The sequence below is a fragment of the Seriola lalandi genome, unplaced genomic scaffold (genome assembly GCF_002814215.2).
Source record: "Seriola lalandi dorsalis isolate HSWRI2012SDOR001 ecotype SW California unplaced genomic scaffold, Sedor1 jcf7180002054504, whole genome shotgun sequence".
NCBI lineage: Eukaryota > Metazoa > Chordata > Actinopteri > Carangiformes > Carangidae > Seriola > Seriola lalandi.
In genome coordinates, this window is record NW_019525057.1 from 254,755 (window position 1) to 272,272 (window position 17,518).

The 17,518-nt window shown below is 38.7% G+C and overlaps 2 protein-coding genes across 2 annotated transcripts in view; one reads left to right on the top strand and one right to left on the bottom strand.

The window, feature by feature from the left end:
• Positions 1 to 2,142: 2,142 nt before the first annotated feature.
• Positions 2,143 to 8,049, top strand: LOC111660010 (endoplasmic reticulum-Golgi intermediate compartment protein 2-like). The gene is made up of 14 exons (XM_023413116.1): positions 2,143 to 2,280; positions 3,571 to 3,710; positions 3,801 to 3,909; positions 4,071 to 4,117; positions 4,233 to 4,300; positions 4,520 to 4,560; positions 4,729 to 4,830; positions 5,056 to 5,151; positions 5,319 to 5,374; positions 6,212 to 6,310; positions 6,649 to 6,746; positions 6,867 to 7,029; positions 7,236 to 7,315; positions 7,506 to 8,049. The coding sequence occupies exons 2-14, from the start codon at positions 3,605 to 3,607 to the stop codon at positions 7,584 to 7,586; spliced, it is 1,146 nt and encodes a 381-aa protein (XP_023268884.1). The 5' UTR covers positions 2,143 to 2,280; positions 3,571 to 3,604; the 3' UTR covers positions 7,587 to 8,049.
• Positions 8,050 to 8,931: 882 nt separating this feature from the next.
• Positions 8,932 to 17,518, bottom strand: part of LOC111660034 (fatty acyl-CoA reductase 1) — a 52,763-nt gene continuing 44,176 nt past the window's right edge. Inside the window, exons 6-12 of the mRNA XM_023413154.2 lie at positions 17,342 to 17,386; positions 17,130 to 17,248; positions 15,423 to 15,490; positions 12,868 to 13,039; positions 12,652 to 12,781; positions 12,073 to 12,200; positions 8,932 to 11,589 (exon numbers count right to left, since the gene is read on the bottom strand). Of these exons, the coding sequence (XP_023268922.1) occupies positions 11,427 to 11,589; positions 12,073 to 12,200; positions 12,652 to 12,781; positions 12,868 to 13,039; positions 15,423 to 15,490; positions 17,130 to 17,248; positions 17,342 to 17,386 (825 nt within the window). The 3' untranslated portion in view covers positions 8,932 to 11,426. The remainder of the gene's footprint in view (positions 11,590 to 12,072; positions 12,201 to 12,651; positions 12,782 to 12,867; positions 13,040 to 15,422; positions 15,491 to 17,129; positions 17,249 to 17,341; positions 17,387 to 17,518) is intronic.

Here is a 17,518-nt window from a genome sequence, read left to right on the forward strand (position 1 = left end):
CATAATGGTATTGTCTTGGCTATTTTGTCAATGGTGTAATTTGAGACTTGTATTCAGATAAATCTGATTATATTAAGACTAAATAAAGGAAAATGGCGAACCTCATAGGTCTTAAATGGAGTAAATTGATCCCTGAATTTCCACCAAAATATGCCATTCTGAATTTCAGAAAATGTGTATGAATTTATGCACAAGAATAAAATAAATGATATTATATAATGGAAAGCACCGCTTTGGATATTCACATTTTACTGTGTTGTAGCTTCAATTAAGCAACTTAAAATGTACAAAAAACAGATAACTGTTGTCAAACAATGTGTAAAAAGTGTTTTAGGTGAGTGAAACTAGCACTGACTATCTGCGTGCAAATGTGCAGCATCAGCACAGACTTATCAGTAACCTATTAACACAGCTATGATACAAAGAAAAAAGCAGCTAGTTCAGCAGAATATTTGCAGTTGCAGAGTTGCATAGACTTCCTTGTGTTTTTACACCTCACCTCAGCGAGGAGCTACTTTTTCATAATATTCTCAACCAATGACAGCCATGGCAGAAGAGCATAAAAATCAAAACATAATATCCACTCCTGGTATGTCTCCATGGAGCGTGTCTGACATGCCCTACGTGCTTGCGTGGTGAATAGCAATGGGACCACCGACCCACAGCTTGATCTGTGAGCTGACAGCACCCATCCCCCCACACGCCCATCTGTGCTGCTCTGCATAGACAAGCAGGCTTGGTGCATGCAGAGACTCATAAGCTCTCATTGCCCAGAAGACACGTGTGATTCACTAGGCTCATCTGCACATCTCATCTGAATTGTTTTTTTATTTTTCTTTGGTGCATTCTCAGGCTGCAGCAAGATGTAAACATATCCTTTGTCCTGAGGGTGATAATAGCAGCCTGCACCAATTGGTTTAGATGATCATTATCATGTCTTCAAATTAGGGTTTCTCTCTTGTCAGCCTAGTGTGACTCGTGCAACTTCATGTCTGGTGTGCAGATCCACACATGCCTGTAAACACTCCCCCTGAAAGTTAATTGAGGTCAATGGTTCTAAAGATGGGTTAGTGTCACTGCTGATGGACGGCCATGGACAACTTCTACTTCTTGAATTAATCATGTGATGATCAACCATAGAACAGGCTACTTTCATTTACCTGGAAAAGCATGGTTTCAGCTTTAGATATTATCAATGACAGCGGCTTGTACTATTACATAATTTAAATGGACCATTGTTAAGACATCTAACACCCCTTTGCAAAGGACAAAGTGTAGCAGACCTACTTATAAGAGGATAGCAGGCTTTGCAAAGAAATATAACTGACAATACTTTCAGATCAAAAAATGGAAAGCGAAAGTAAGCTGCAATATATCTGAGCAAAAAATTTGCTGTGTAGGCGTTTTGTTTCACTGCAAACAAACACTATCACCCATCATACACCCATCTTGTCTACCTATTCATACTAAGCAGTCAGGTCATTTCAAAACTGGACTGCTAACCTAAGAATGGCTGACTGAATTACATCAGCTGTTATTTAAATCTGCAAATAATCAAACAGCATGTAAGTCTGAATGCATTAGTGAGGAAAGGGAATCATTAAAATAGAAACAAAAGGGAGTGCAACATAGGAAAACAATTAGTAAAGTTTCCAGTTGGTTTATGCAAGATATATTTTTTAATAATCTTCTAACAATATTAAAAAATACATTGATTACCATTAGAAATTAAGAAAAGTACATATCTTGTGTCCAGTAGCAAAACTTTATAGAAATCTGGTCTGTGTTATATGAAGAATCAGAGCTATACAAGTTTGTATTTCCTTCCCATACTGGTCTGTTAGAATATAACACATCAAAACCAATAAGATGACCCATTTGTTTCACTGTCCATCTCTTTAAAATCACCCACTAAGCTAATTGAAGCACCCACAAAAATATCTACCCTATTCCATGCTATTCTATTCTTAAACTACTTTATTTACATACATTTATCTTTAAAAAGGCAGCATTTTAGTGTTGAAACGCCACCTGCTGACTGAATAAAGCCATTATTCGCTGCGCGTTCACGCCAGTAGGAGCGCGCGCGTTACGCACTTTCCTACGTCACTATTTACCCAAACAAGGAAGAAGCGAGCCCGCCCCCCTGTGAGCTAGCATCATGGATGGATCACGGTGCACTAAAATTCAGATTAAATTCAAACCGCACTTATAACTTGTTGAGTACAGCTTCCAGAGACACTGTGCCACGAATCAACATCTAACCAGATGACAAAAGAGGTAAGAGACATTATAAATAAACGGTGTAGTGAAGCAGTAATTGATGTGCTGCTTAGGGAGACGGTTAACAGACAGTAAATCAATATATTCACTTCATAAAACATAAAACATCTGTTGTTAATATTGTTTTGGACTGTGTAGCACACATGTCATATTCAGTATTGACTCTTAAGAAACCTTGTCATTTTTCTTATGAATCTTGCATCGTTTCTCTGCTGTATTACAGTGTTAATATAGAGATGTGAAGTGTGTCTGTTGGTGTTTGTATTATTATAGTTTTAAGGGCATTTACAGTAAAAAAAATATGTTATGATTTAAGGATCAATATCAAAGTCATTAGTGTGATATGTAGGTATGATTTTAAGTAATATAATGTTATTAGAGCTGAAACAATTAATTGGTTAATCGATTAACAGGAAATTAATCGCCAACTAAATTAGCAAATATTTATTTGTTTCAGCATCACAAAGGTTAGAATTTGCTGCTTTTCTTTGTCATTTTTTCTTTGACAAAAAACAAAACAAAATCGCCATTTGAAGATGTTTTAGAAAACTGTGAGGAACACACCATTTTCTGACATTTTAGGGACCTGACCATTAATTGATTAATCGAGAAAATAATCTGCTGATTAATTGATGATGGAAATAATTCTTACTAAATATTATGCCATCTTCAATGAACATAAAAATAAATATTGAAATAAATTATAATAAAACAGAGCAATTATATGTTTGAACACCTTTTAAAATATTTTTATTACAATTTTATTATGAAATATTTAGAAAAACAAATTTTTGGTTGAGGTTACAAGCCAAAATAAATACTGTTGAAAATGCCAAAAATGAATACAATTACTTGTATAAATGTTGTTCTAATCTGAGATGAAGTGAGTTGTTCCCACATCTCTGAGTGATTGCAGATGCTTGGAGCCAGTGCAGTGTTCAGTGATAAATCAGGAAAGCTACTAATGAACAGTTTCTGAAGTGTGAAGAATATGTTTTAAAATATTTGCATCTTCAACAAGCATGAATATTACTGCAATTCCACTGGTAGAAACTACACATATGGTAGTATTTGCATGAAATAAATCATTCATTATCAGTTTTGGATACAGAAACTGTATGTAAATTATCAGATATCTGCAAAACAAATCTAATTATAGCAGATTATATTTCCCTTTATTTGAATTCCAGTTTGTTTTCCCAGGCTAAGATGTATATTTGTATCCTTAATAATACCACTGAAAAAGTCAATCCTGAGTGTAATGCTGATGTACTCTGTTCATTTGAGGTGAAGGAAGTGGTGACGTGTCCTGAACCTGAACATGAGGCGTCTGTCCCGAAAGAAGGCCCTGAGTCTGGTGAGGGAGCTGGACGCCTTCCCCAAAGTGTCAGAGAGCTATGTCGAGACGTCAGCATCAGGAGGGACAGGTGAAACATCCCTCTGGAAAAGATATACAGTAGTATTATTAATTAAAAAAATGATATAAAGTAACCTTATTTACTCTGTCTCATCCACAGTGTCACTTATAGCTTTTAGTGCCATGGCACTTCTGGCTATCTTAGAGTTCTTTGTTTATAGAGACACTTGGATGAAATATGAATATGCAGTTGACAAAGATTTTTCCAGGTAAGTTTACGTTCAGTTATTGAATGTTAACAATTACACAACAAACATGTCCTAAATTAATTGTGTGACTTTCTACAGATTTTTATGCATGTTGCATTACTTACACCTATAGCATAGAACAGGATATTATTATAGACACTCTTCTTTTTCATTATTTACAGTAAATTGAGAATAAACATTGACATCACAGTTGCCATGAAATGCCAGCGTGAGTCTTTAAGCTTCTTTTCCTTTCACATACAGAAACTAGTCAAAGACATGCATTGCAGGTATGCTGTATGTATGTATCAGTGTATTTAAAAACTCATCGTCTGTGCTTGCAGATGTTGGAGCAGATATTCTGGACCTGGCTGAGACCATGATCACATCCAGCGGCCTCCAGTACGAGCCTGTGAGTGAAGCGTGTTTCAGAAAATGTTCTCATCTTTAATTCTGCGTGTGATCACAAGCTGCTTTTTCTACTGTTCATTAAAAGGGCCGCTGCTTGTTAATTAGCCAGTTTTGCAGCACACATATAGGTTATATTCATGTAGGCTTTCTTTCCCGCTTTTAGAAATGTTGCTTTTCACTGCTGCGTTTTTTTCTCTTTTCTCTCTGTACGTTTGATCAGGTTATTTTTGAACTGACTCCACAACAGAGGCTGTGGCAAAGGTAAACTTTCATGAAATCCAGATCCATCCAGATACCTTCCTCTTTCAATTGCTGTTTTTGATGTAGTATCAAGGTGTTGATAAGTCAAAAAACGTTGCATACCTACATTCCAGGTGTAGTTTCTATGCACTGACTATTTTGAGCAAATGACTGTTGTTCGTCTTCCAGGACGTTGCTTCTCATACAGAGCAGGCTGAGAGAGGAACATGCTCTTCAGGAAGTCCTTTACAAAACTCTTCTGAAAGGAGCTCCCACTGCCCTGCCTCCACGGTCAGTTTCATATATGCAAGCACACTATTTTTGTTATTAATTCGTTATTAATTTTATAAAAAGGAAATAAAATGACAGGCACAGTATTTAAGAATCTGTTCTTCATAGCCCAGAAGAAAGTTATGTTGGATGTCTGTGGATCTTACTGATGCTAATCAACCATTAAGGAATGAGACCATATACTTAGTAATTGTGTGTGTGTGTGTAATGTGTGTGTGTGTGTAGGGAGGATACCTCTATGGAGCCGCTCAATGCTTGCAGGATACATGGGCACGTCTACGTCAACAAGGTGGCAGGAAACCTGCACATCACTGTGGGAAAGTAAGAAACTATTTGATTTGTCAAAAAGGCTCTGACAGATTCAGCTCCATGTAAAGACTACAGTGAACTACTTACCATGATCCAGCTGTGGTATTTGTGCAAACATTAAAAACTACAGAGCTGTTGTTGACATCAGTCTTCTAAGGCCAGTATTTTGTCTTTTTCAGGCCTATTCACCATCCTCAGGGCCATGCCCATATCGCAGCTTTTGTGAGTCATGAGAGTGAGTTAAAAAAAAAAAAATCTACTTATGTTTTTCTTTGGCTTGTTTCACATACAGATGTTCTGATACCACTTTTTTCTTCCTGATACCAATATGTAACGGCCGATACCGAGTACTGATCTGATACCATTCCAAGAGAAAAACCTTTAACAGCTGTTGTAACAACTAACCCTGTATGGATGTAATGTGATTGCTGATGGCATAGCTCAGGTTAAACCCTTTGTAAAATATGAACAAATACATGAATACCATAGAATCTTTGTGTTATTATCTAATTTGACTGTCATGAAAATAAATAAATCAATTAATCCAGGAATAAACACTTCTTACATTCCTCCCCTTAAAATTAAACCCTTGCATACTGTACATGTTGCTTTGTTACTGGTGGGATTTTCCAGTGTAACATGTTACCAAAGTGCTAACATTTTGCTAATGGCTACGTTTACCAGAAATCAATCTTCACTGCTCTAAAACAGTAGTTGCTGGTGGCTGTACAGCACAACTTCTTGTGTAGCCTCCTGTTTTAGAGCAGTGAAGAAGATTTATCTCTGGGAAAACTGCCATTTTATCCAGAACAAAACAAATTTTAACATCAATAATACCATTAAATGTTGAATCTAAGGCATGTTATTATTCATCACTGCAGTGCTCAGTTTCCCTCCTCAATCAAAGTTTAATTGATGTTTTAGATAACCAATGAAAGACAGTTAATGAACTCACACGGCGCTATCGCAGTGTGTATTACAAGTACATTTTTCCCACTTCCACTTCGAGCGCTTTCAGCGATTCTTCATGGCCACGACTGAACCCGAGCTCCCTCTCATCTTTGTGTTGCAGCGTACAACTTCTCCCATCGAATAGACCATTTGTCTTTTGGGGAGGAGATACCAGGCATCATCAATCCTCTGGACAGCACAGAGAAAATCACCTATAACAGTAAGTTACCGCAATACGCAGAGATAGGAGGGGAAAGAGTAAAACACATGATGAAGTGGTTTCCTGCCTGAGAACATTCAAATAGTTTTCTGCAGAATTAATCAGGTGTCGACACATTTATTGAATCACGACTTGATGACCAATCATGACCAAGCTGTCCTTAGCTCGCCTTAGACGATCACTGCCAAGTATAAAAGTTACATTTCATTTTTATTTTCTTCAGTTTCCATATTTTTCCTCCTCAAAATAAATTTAAAAACACAAAATATTGATTTTTCAATATTTTAAAATATTGAAATTTTTCATTCATGCTTCTTTTCTGTGTGATTCCACTCCAGACAACCAGATGTTCCAGTACTTCATCACAGTGGTGCCCACCAGACTGAACACACACAAGATATCTGCAGACACACACCAATTTTCTGTGACTGAGCGAGTGAGTAACAAGGAAAAACAAACAAACCCAACCTTGTGACAAGAAGTAGAGCGGCTCAGAGAGAATTAAGGGTTTAAGGGAAACTGGGGAGCACTAAACACCAGACTGTCTGTTTCCAAGGAGCGGGTGATAAACCACGCAGCAGGAAGTCACGGTGTTTCCGGCATCTTTGTGAAGTATGACACCAGCTCTCTGATGGTGACGGTCAGCGAGCAGCATATGCCACTGTGGCAGTTCCTGGTGCGACTGTGTGGCATTATCGGGGGCATATTCTCCACGACAGGCAAGCCCGCTGTAGCCTGCAGTACCATCCTGTTAATTTGTGTTATTGGACAATACAGATCTGTTACCGGCGTCTATGAAGCTGGAATCATTCCCAGTCTTTTAAATTCAGAGCAAAACTAAACAAAATATGCTGCATAAAGGATTTATTTTAACAAGTCCATGAATTCATCAGTTTATCGCTGTGTGCTCCCTCTCTCTGTACAGGCATGCTCCATGGGCTAGTCGGCTTCTGTGTTGATGTGATCTGCTGTCGCTTCAAACTGGGAGTCTACAGGCTCAGAGAGGTGAGACTGTACCATTATCTGGCCAAATAATCATGCTGTCTGTATCACTCATATTGCTATCAGTAATATTTTTGCTCAGTATCAGAGTAACTCGTTGCTCTGTCTGTAGTAAACCAGTCTAAACTTTTAACAATGATTTAAAACATGCATCGTAGTGCTAACAGATTTACCTGTACTAAATCTGCTCTAGGATGTGCAGCTACACAACCAGATGAACAATCTGAACCACCATCAGATCCCTCTGCTGGATGACCATGTTCCTCGGGAGTAGCTCTTTTTCAGTGACCAAAGTCTCTGCCATCATCAAACTGCTGATTCTGCCTCCTGCATTGTTCACTGATGAAGAGCTGACCTCACAAAACTGTATGAAATAATGAACTTTATCATCCCAGTAGGACAAGTTATTTATTGTGCACTTTGTAAGGAGTTGTGTTTTTTTTAAACTAACGTTAGCAGTGTTATTGTGTTATTCTGCTGAAAAAGCTAAAGCTGTCTGTTAAACACTGCGCCGTTGAGTAATTTAAAATTCACGTCAGATCATCATCTGTGGCAGCAGTCATACATGTGTGTTTTTTTATAAATATTTCCATGTTGTAATGGTGCTTCTTTAAAAATGTTCGCTTTCTGTTCCATTCGCTGTAGCAGCACAAAAAAAAAAAAAAAACAGATGTTCATTCCAACACTGTTAAAAGTTGAAATAAATTTAACAGTTCGTGTCGTATTGTTTCACAGCATTAATGTGTGGGAAATTTATTTTCGTCAAAAGTTGTAAAAATTTATGGTTGTGAAAGAGTTGGATCTCTAAGATGTGAAACAAGAAATGATGCTAGTTTTAAGAGGTGGATCCTTTATTATATTAATGATGAAACCGCTTGACTAGAAAATATTGCTCTTCCATTTTAATTTGATTTAATCACATCCATTTTCAGAAGGTCCCTGTTTGCAGGTACTGGCAAACATATTGGTAAGGGATTACAAGTAGTTTGACTAGCTTGAGAATTAAGACAGATAAGATCATTTGAACCCTGCAAACACTTCAGAACAATTACTTAATACTCAACATTTTCTTGTATTCACAGCTGAATCAGAAATGCCAGCAATCTTTATTCCCAGACTTCAAACAGAAGACACAGTTTTAAGTGGCTGATGATAAATTTTAGTGAGTAAATCTACATCGCGAGGTAGAAGAGAAGTTTAATGGACTGCGGTTCACTTGCTCTTTTTCTCCTCTGGTTTATTTCAGTTTTTCCAAGCAGACGTGAATAAAGTGTTGCCAGAGCACGGAATAAAAGGGTGGTCAAACAATTAGCAAACGACACCAGAAAGAAAAAGATGACGCCACTGATCACGTGTTGCCATTACATAGTGTACCCGTAGGTCCTGTCTTGGGGGTTCCTGTGTCAACAGTGCTGTGCAAACAGCAAAGACTTTGTCGTCACAGGGACATGCAGATCGAACCTCCATAACAAAGACATTGTTACAATAAGCCCTGTAGCTCTGTGAGAACAATTCTGATGAAACCACTTCATCATACAGGCCTCGTGGGACTGCAGACATTTTTAGTTCATTGTCCCCCAGTGGAATTAAAGACAGTTACCATGGTTACACCACAGACATGGGCTTTGCATAAACATTTATTTAGTTTTGTCCCTTTTTCTCCCATAAAAGGCTCATAACTTATGTATTCGTATTCGGTCAAGAGTCAAGCCTTGCAACATATACAATACTGTACAGTTTTCTTGTTTGTTTAGTAAAAATCAGACTTGCCTGTCACACTTAACACTTTTGGTAGACTCTGTGGGAAGCTCTGTGGTAGAATCCTGTGAAGACACTCACCAAGCAAAAAAAAAAAAATCAACAGTCAAATACAATTTTTGGTAGTCTATAAGAATAATATGCAAGTTCAACTATTTACAGATCTTCCAACCTGGGTTCAAGGGAGTAATACCAAGGGGGGCCCTCATTTATAATCTAGCACTTGTGATTTAGGTCCAGACAAACATACAGATCACAGTTTGTCCTGCTTAAAAACAGCAGTCCATCTTTTCATCCATTAAGGTACAACGTCCCTCAAGGCTCCATACTTGGTCCACAACTTTTCTCTACGTACTTCTGTTTGGTAACTTCATTTGCAGCAACAACATGAGTTTTTGCCTCTATGCAGATGACACGCAACTTTATATTGCAACCAGTATTGCTCAATGCTTTGTCCTGTTTACTTGCTGTCAAAAGCTGGCTGACATAGATCTTTCTTATTTTCTTACACAAAGATGAAGCAGACATGGAAAAATTCCAGCTTACAACAGAATTTAACTAGTTCTTTTAACTTTGATGGCTCTCGTGTATTCGCATTACATTTGTGTCACATTGGTATCCATTATTTTCTTTGAAATATAACTACCCAATGATATTAGAGAAACTTAGGTCATTTAACAACACTACTGCTGTTCTGAAAGTTTTTCCTAAATCCACAAAGACTCTTCTATTCATCTGGATGAAAAACAAATATTCTCTCTCTCATAAAAATGTTTTTTGACCCATTTCCTGAGCTTCAACTCCGTTTCCTACCAAGGTAGCTCGCAGGCTACTTTGGAAACAATAAAAATATTCTTCATACTGCATCTGATGGAACACATTTTTTTCCATCCAGAAGGCGAAAAGAATCTGTGGAAATACCTTCAGTACAGTTTTAAATGATCTTCTGTTTTTTTTTCCTCCCCCCTATCTCCGGGTAATTATTATTTTTTAGAAAAACAGATAATTACCACCGTGACTTTAGTGTAACACTAACACACCAGAGGCAAAAAATGGGATTTCAATCTTTAAAGTGACTGAATCCCTACTCCAAACTGCCTGCTCCAAACTTGGTCCCTTAAACTCACATACCTGCTACCTTGGACATAACGCGAAGCACTGATATTCAACTTCTTTAACTGGACCCACTGCTTGGATTAACAATATCATCATTAAACCTTTTATAATCCCATTGTTGTATCTGGCATTTCTGACTGTGAAAAGCCTCTTGAAGTTTTCATCTGCTGAGGTTTTGGGAAAGATGCCTTCTTAGAAACCTTGGGCTTGGTTGGGAACGGTTGGGAACTGTTGGGAAACATTGTACAATATATCATACTGGGCTATACAAATAAACTCGACTCTGATGTACTCTTATTTATATATAATACACTGCCAAGGTCTACCACGTATATCAGACTAGCCTTTGACGCAAGTATAAAGATGTAAAAGTAGTAAACTTAGTTTCAGTACAAACTGCTGTACAAACAGGCAAAAAGTGGATGAGCATTCAGACAAACAAGGTTTATGTTCAAAGACATACTGACATTATCATTTGTGATAGTAAATAAGTGACAACCTCAACAGCAGGAAAGATGGTAGATCTGTATGTTTCAGTATTTGTAGTGATACATTTGTCTTGTGTGGTCAGATTTGAGCTTTAATACTAGTCTCAGTTATCTGTGGATTGGCCTTGAGACAGGTAACCAGTCAGTTTGTGTGTGTAATCTTTAAAAAGGCAGTAGATACACGTGATGCAAGACACACAGATATCCAAATCACCTGCGTATTAAAGAGAGGAATTGGATATCCCAACAGTAAAAAACAGAGAACCAAAATAATCTTATAGAAATTGTCCTCCACTGACGCACTGCCATATTTCAAGTATGAAACAAAAATCATCACAAGGCAAGGCAATGTACCTAGATTCAAGAGGATGGAAACAATGACGTGGAAAAGAAAGTGGAAGTCACACAAAAGGCTTATTGTTGCATATATAATTGGCCACTTTGAGAAGAAAATGGTAGGTTCAAAATGAACGACAACACTTTTTTTGGACGGGGTTTGGTGACTGAACAGTGCAAGTACTGACGACAGATTTCCAAACTAAACAAATAATTCATGGCTAGTAGACCTCTTTTTTTCCCTCCCTCCTGAGTGCTTCACTCAACTGCAGCCCCCACCTGTAGAGAGCCCCGCTAATCCACACTAAAGGAGGATTTGGAGTGTCATTGGTGGATGGTCAGAGTCTCAGATGTTTTGTCCTGCTGATGGCTAAAGGCGAGGGGCTGCTGTCTCTGGATGAGGTGCTGAGGAAGACTCAGTTGGTTAAGGTGCTGGATGCGCGGAAGTAGGAGAGGAACTTGAAACACAGGCTGACCACAAAGTACCAGATGTTTCTGGCCATCTGGGAGCGGGCGATAAACACCCTCCAGATGAAAATGACCAACAGGGTGTTGAAGGTGTAGCGGATGTTCCTCAGTCTGGGAAAATAGGAAAGGGAGGAGGATTAATGAGAAACACAGATGATGATAAAACATTGAACATAATATGAATTCTACATGAATGCCTTTCAAGACACCCAAGGACAAAGCGAATAAAACAATTTAATTTAACAATTTATAGAGAGAAAATAATTCAATGTTATATTAAAATGAAAGGAAAAGGGAAAAAAAGTTTTTGAATTCTTTTTTGTTTGTTTTTAAAGTCATGTACAGTTCATGTAGAAGTAGAAAAGACGGTAAGGGGAATTTCTGTCGAACTAAAGCCATGAAAATAACCTGTGTTATTTGATGTCTGATGATGTGATCAAAACAGCCACCACTGAGCACAAATTCTTGTTATTTACTAAAACAACGTTATTGCGCTGTATACCATAGTTTTATGGTCAAAACAGTCCTTTGGCTGGTGTACAGACCCATCACTCTTTGACGCTGTGCGCTGGTTGGATTCTCTTGATTACTTACTTTCTCAGATGCTGCCTGGCAGCGGGAATGTCAGACATGTCTTCGTTCAGGACGTACTTCTTGGTGCCGATGCAGTAATTCTCAATGTACTCAGGCCAGTTCAGCTGACGCACATCAAAGTTAAATGTCTGCAAGAAAAAGAAAAAACAAAACATGGATGTTGATACCAAGGCAAAACCCAAAACTACTGTTCTGTTAAAAGTGAAGGTAAAATTCCACTTTCACCCACAAGATGGAGCAGTGGGCTTCCTCATATGCATTATATTCCCTGAGTGCTCTCTCTCAAACATATCAGGTTTAAAAAAAAACTAAAGTACTGGTGATATATATATATATATATATATATATACACACACACACACACACTTGGTCAATATGAAGTCAAACTTAACGTGTATTGCACTGAGTGGTTTAATCTATAGCAGTTAATCATATTTATAGACTGATCATATGTGTTTTTCTGAATAATCTTATTCTTGGTAGCTGTAGCAGTCATGTAAATGTAGTACAGTAAAACTGGTACCTGTAAATGATCTTAGGAGGTAGAATATTTGGCAGCATGCACATGGATAATCCTACCTTCTTGTCCTCAGGTGTCAGCTGGCTCATCAGCATGCTCATGTTCTCCGAGTTCCACTCCCAGTCCTGGCTGCTGAAGTACTCCAGCAGGCCGATGGCCTTGTGCAGACGATTAAAGATGCGCATCATCCTACAGCGAGAAAGAGAGTCAGAGGTCATGCCACGGTTGAACTTTTCTTTAGATATCAAGTTACAACAGACATCTTTGGGTCTTACTGCGGTTTCTGTCCAGAGAGACGCAGGAAGAGGTCGTAGATGAGGGCGGGGAACTTGTGGCTGACCAGGATCCAGTACTGGTTGATCAGGTAGTTGGAGGTGATGTTGGCGTTGGGCCTACGGAAAGCCTGCTCCAAGGGGTTCCTCTTGAAGGACGACATCACGTGGTGCTCTGCAAAAGATGAAGGTTTAGACACAAAACCTGTCAGGTGTTTTCTGAGTCAGAGGAGAATAAGAAAATGAACATTTGGTTTATAAAGATAAATGATAAGTTTTGCCCTAGCCCCGATGTGTGAATCCAATGTATTACAGTCAAGTGACAGAATTAAGCATCAAATTTTCCTCGTTCTGAAAGTGTTTCCACAATCCTTAGAGATATATATATATATATAAAATTTTGCCTCTAATTATATTTGTTGCCTACCTACCTGTTTGTTGTTTTTGTGATTTATGTCAAGTGGCTGCTCTCATGTCATTTCCAGCCACCATCTTTATTTGGATTAAGAAAAAAGTAACTTGGAAAACAGGTTAAAAATCTTTTTTCTCATTTTATTTTTTTATTCCTTTTATTTTTATAAATCAAGGAGCTGATAAAATATTTTTTATCATCCACATTGTTAGAAGAGCTTTAAAGGATTTTGGAAACACCTTAAAAACAGTGCTGAGTGTGAGTTTTACGATCTTTTACAATATTTTTCCATTAACTGCATGTAAAGCTCTGTGATTTGAATGTAATGGTTGTATATGACAGACACTCTGAGGTCCAGCCTTGCTCTACAAGTCAGTGGAGAAATGGCGCTGTCATGACTCACTGAAGAGAAAAAAATAAAATAAATAAATGAATAAAACAATAAATAAAATAAAAAGGTCCTTTAAAGCAAATTTACACAAACCAAGTTTCCCATCATCCACTAACCACAAACAAACAGGTAATCACACAGATTGCAGTTTCTATACAGGGATCATGACTTCCAGGAACCGTGGACGGCCTTAATCATTACACGATTTTCAGCTCTGGTTCTCAGTGATTTCCCCCACCGGGCAGAACAACCACCCCCCTCCTCCTCCCAGAATCCAACAGCAGCCATCCACAGATACAGAGAGCAGCCATGTGACTACACATTACATCACACACACACACACACACACACATACATACATACATACATACATACACACACAGCACGCAAACTAGGCCTTGCACCGTTTGTTTCCATGGCAACAGATATTAGGTGGTTGCAGGGGCTGAGATGACCAGATCCAAGGTGACAGCCAGCTGTGGCCCGGCTCCTTGCAGCCTGGTTGAGAGGATCGCTGCTAACCTTGAGTTGCCCTCAGACGTCCAGGACGGAGTTGATTTTAACAAAAACACTGGGATAGAATACCCACAATTCTTTGCCAGAGACAGGGACCAGGATTGTCCTCCTTTACTTGTCTTTTATTTTATGTTGCGGAAAAAACTTGTAATTTTCTGTGTGGTTTTCAGCCTCCTCTGATCCTCTCGTTGTAGATTAGCTTCATTCCTAGCTTTCATTTGGGGCAGTCAGATTAGAGTCCACTGCTCCTCTTTCATAACAGCGAGTTGCAGTGATGAGACCTAATCCTGCTCCGAGCCATCTGGTCGCAATTTCCTCGGTAAGGGAGCATGTTTGCTAATCTGAGAGGAAAGAGAGGGTCGCTGGTCATCGTGCCAGCCTCACATCCAGAGGCCTCTAATCCCACTGTGTGTGATGACCGCTGAGAGGGAAACGACCAGAGCTCTCACTCCTCACATGTAATTTCATCGCTCAGATCCTGAGCTCATAATAAGAACAGTTATGTTTAAACAAAGCTCCAATTAATATCAACTCAACATAAATATTTGTGGATAATTAAAATGCAGAGAGATAGTGGAATAATAAAAGTAAACAATGTAGTACAACGCAAGATGTAAATTCAGAAAGTCTGTGCTTTAAGTGACTCAACTGTATTTTATGGATTTATAATTTATTGTTATTTAACAACAATTCTGAGTTATTGAAATTGTATGTGGGTTATATAGAAATGTAATAAAGTATTTTTAAAAAGAAACCACAAAGGTGAACTATGAAAAAGAATGCACATTTTTCATACAGTCCGATGACGCTTAAACACCTGCACTGAGCTGAGATCCCTGTTATCTTCTTCTTCTTCAAAAAAAAGAGATTAATTAAAACCTGGTTTGATGGACAAAATATCACTTTAGAAAAATAAATATTATATTCATATTCCCCACAGTGAAAACCTGTTTTATCTCAGTTCTCAGGAATAAGGTGATTCACGGTTTTACTTTCCAACTAATTCCCTGCAGCTGTTAAATCCACCTTCTGTCTCTGTCCAGCAGGGGGCAGACTCTCTCCACGGGAGCCCCCGACAACAAGCAACACAACCTCATCACAGGGACATTATGTCACAACAGTGGAGTATTGATTTGTGATGATGAAAGCGAAACGGGACAACAATATTGTGGGATGCCAGCAGGCGCAGAGATGTGACAGGTTTTCTATTCCCTTTAATACAACAAACAATGTACGTACCGATCTCTCCCCAGTGGAATGGGTTGATGCCGCCGGTCGTGCAGTTGTACACCAGCGCCGTTTTCGGTCTGCGAGGTGTGGGAGAAGGTGGTCATAAAAATGCTCATAAAAATACATTTTCTGCTTACACTGGACAGGCAGACTATGTAGGTTATGAAACAAAGGGCTTTTAACAAAGGTAAACACAGGTAATCCATATTACTGTCAGACAACATATGCTGACCTCTAAAAGACACGGAATACACATACAGGCTGAGAAACTGAGGGATAACTTCAATTAACCTTTTAACACACTTTCCAATGTGGGGGGTTAATACTTAACTTATTTTTCTGTTTTTCTGTTTTCCTTCTGAAAATAAGTACAAGTTGTCAGGTACATTAAACTGGCATAAAACATGCAACACTATAGTATTTATGTACATTATTACATTTGTGAGAAAGTTCTGTTTCCTCCACTTTTTTGCTACATTTCGTTATAATTTGTGTCTCTAAGCTAGTGGTCCACCTCAGCGCCTGAAGTATTATCTTGCTTCATATTAACAAGGGAGTTGGTCAGGACTCATTTTTCCCCACATTGTCTCCAGCATTGGAAAATCTGACCCAGTCAATTCCGTGAACTGAGTAGGAAGTTTTTGATGAAGTAGTGAGGAACACGTTTCCATGGAAAACCTTCACCGTGACGTAGGAAGAGTGGAATCCGGTGGGATTTCACACATTCTTGACCCCTTGCTCTTCACCAGTTTGATTTGTAACTGACTGAACTGAGGACATCGACAAGAATCTTGTTTTTGGGAGCCAAATCTTTCTGTTGCAGCCTTTATTTCATGATTGATCAAGTTCTTCTTCAGCCCTTCGGTTCAAAGCTGCTGTCAAACTTTTAGATTTTCAATTTTCATCCAGACTGTCTTTTTTTAAAGATTCCTTGTTGGACTTCGACATTTCTTTTTTATCACTTTGAACTTTTCATAAGGCTACAGATGTGAGAGACACTGATGCCTTTCAAGCAGCCGAGTACTGTGCGTGTTAGAAGACACCGACTAATTACACGTTTCTGCTCTCTTCCACCAGGAAACATTATATTTTAATCTTCATCTGTGCTCTTTTACTGTGGTCTCTAGGATATTATTAGAACTATCCCATATTCCTACAACTAAACACTTATTATATTTATTTATTATGATGGTCAGTTAATATAAATAAAACACTGAACAAATAAACTGCATCATTAGTTGCATGATTTCTTTAAAAAAATAAGATGTTTCTGTTCTATAGTTTTATTATTTTATAGAAATGGATGAATTTCAGTAAAAAGGTTAATAATGCTCATCCGGTCTAAGTCAGTATGTTAAAGCGGCACTCCACTGATTTCACATGTCAGAACTACACAGCTCGAGGACAGTTGTATCACGGCCTCTGTGATCAGGTCTGAGAAATTGCGACTCGAGCAGCTCGAGTCGTCTAGGACTGAACCTGAAAACTTGTTGCATGGAGTCCAGGTAAAGAGGGACAGACAACAATGTGTCTAAAAGTCAGGATCTCTTTGATTTTTGATTATTACTTCCCTACTTACCATCCCTAACATTCTCTTTAAAATGTCTAATCTGAAAAACAAGGATTTTACTCAATGAGGATTTCTCAGTCCTTTCCTACGATGACGGACGCAGGTTTTCGACCTTCCAGGACAAACCTCAGGGTGCGTTTACTGACCTGTGCACAGCGGTGTACCAGCCAGCGGCCAGGGTGAGGTTGATGACCACGTCCACAGGGATCAGGTCCGCCACCGCATCATTGTTGGCCCTCATGGTGCGCAGGATACCCTTGCCGGCCTGACGCGGGACAAACCGGTCTTAGTGACACTTCAAAAGCTTTGAGGTTCAAGAGAAACATGTTTTTTTGTTTGTTTTTTTTTTTCCACTCACAGCTATAAAGACGCCGCTCGGCCCGTTGAAGTTGTCGATCCAACCCTGAGGAGCAACGACAGAGAGATGTCAGAGTTACACGTCCTTAACAGCAACATGTATGTGGTCGAGTGTGTGTGTTTACGTGTGTTGAATCAGCTGTTCAGGCTTGTGTTACTTCCTGTGCTGGGAACATTT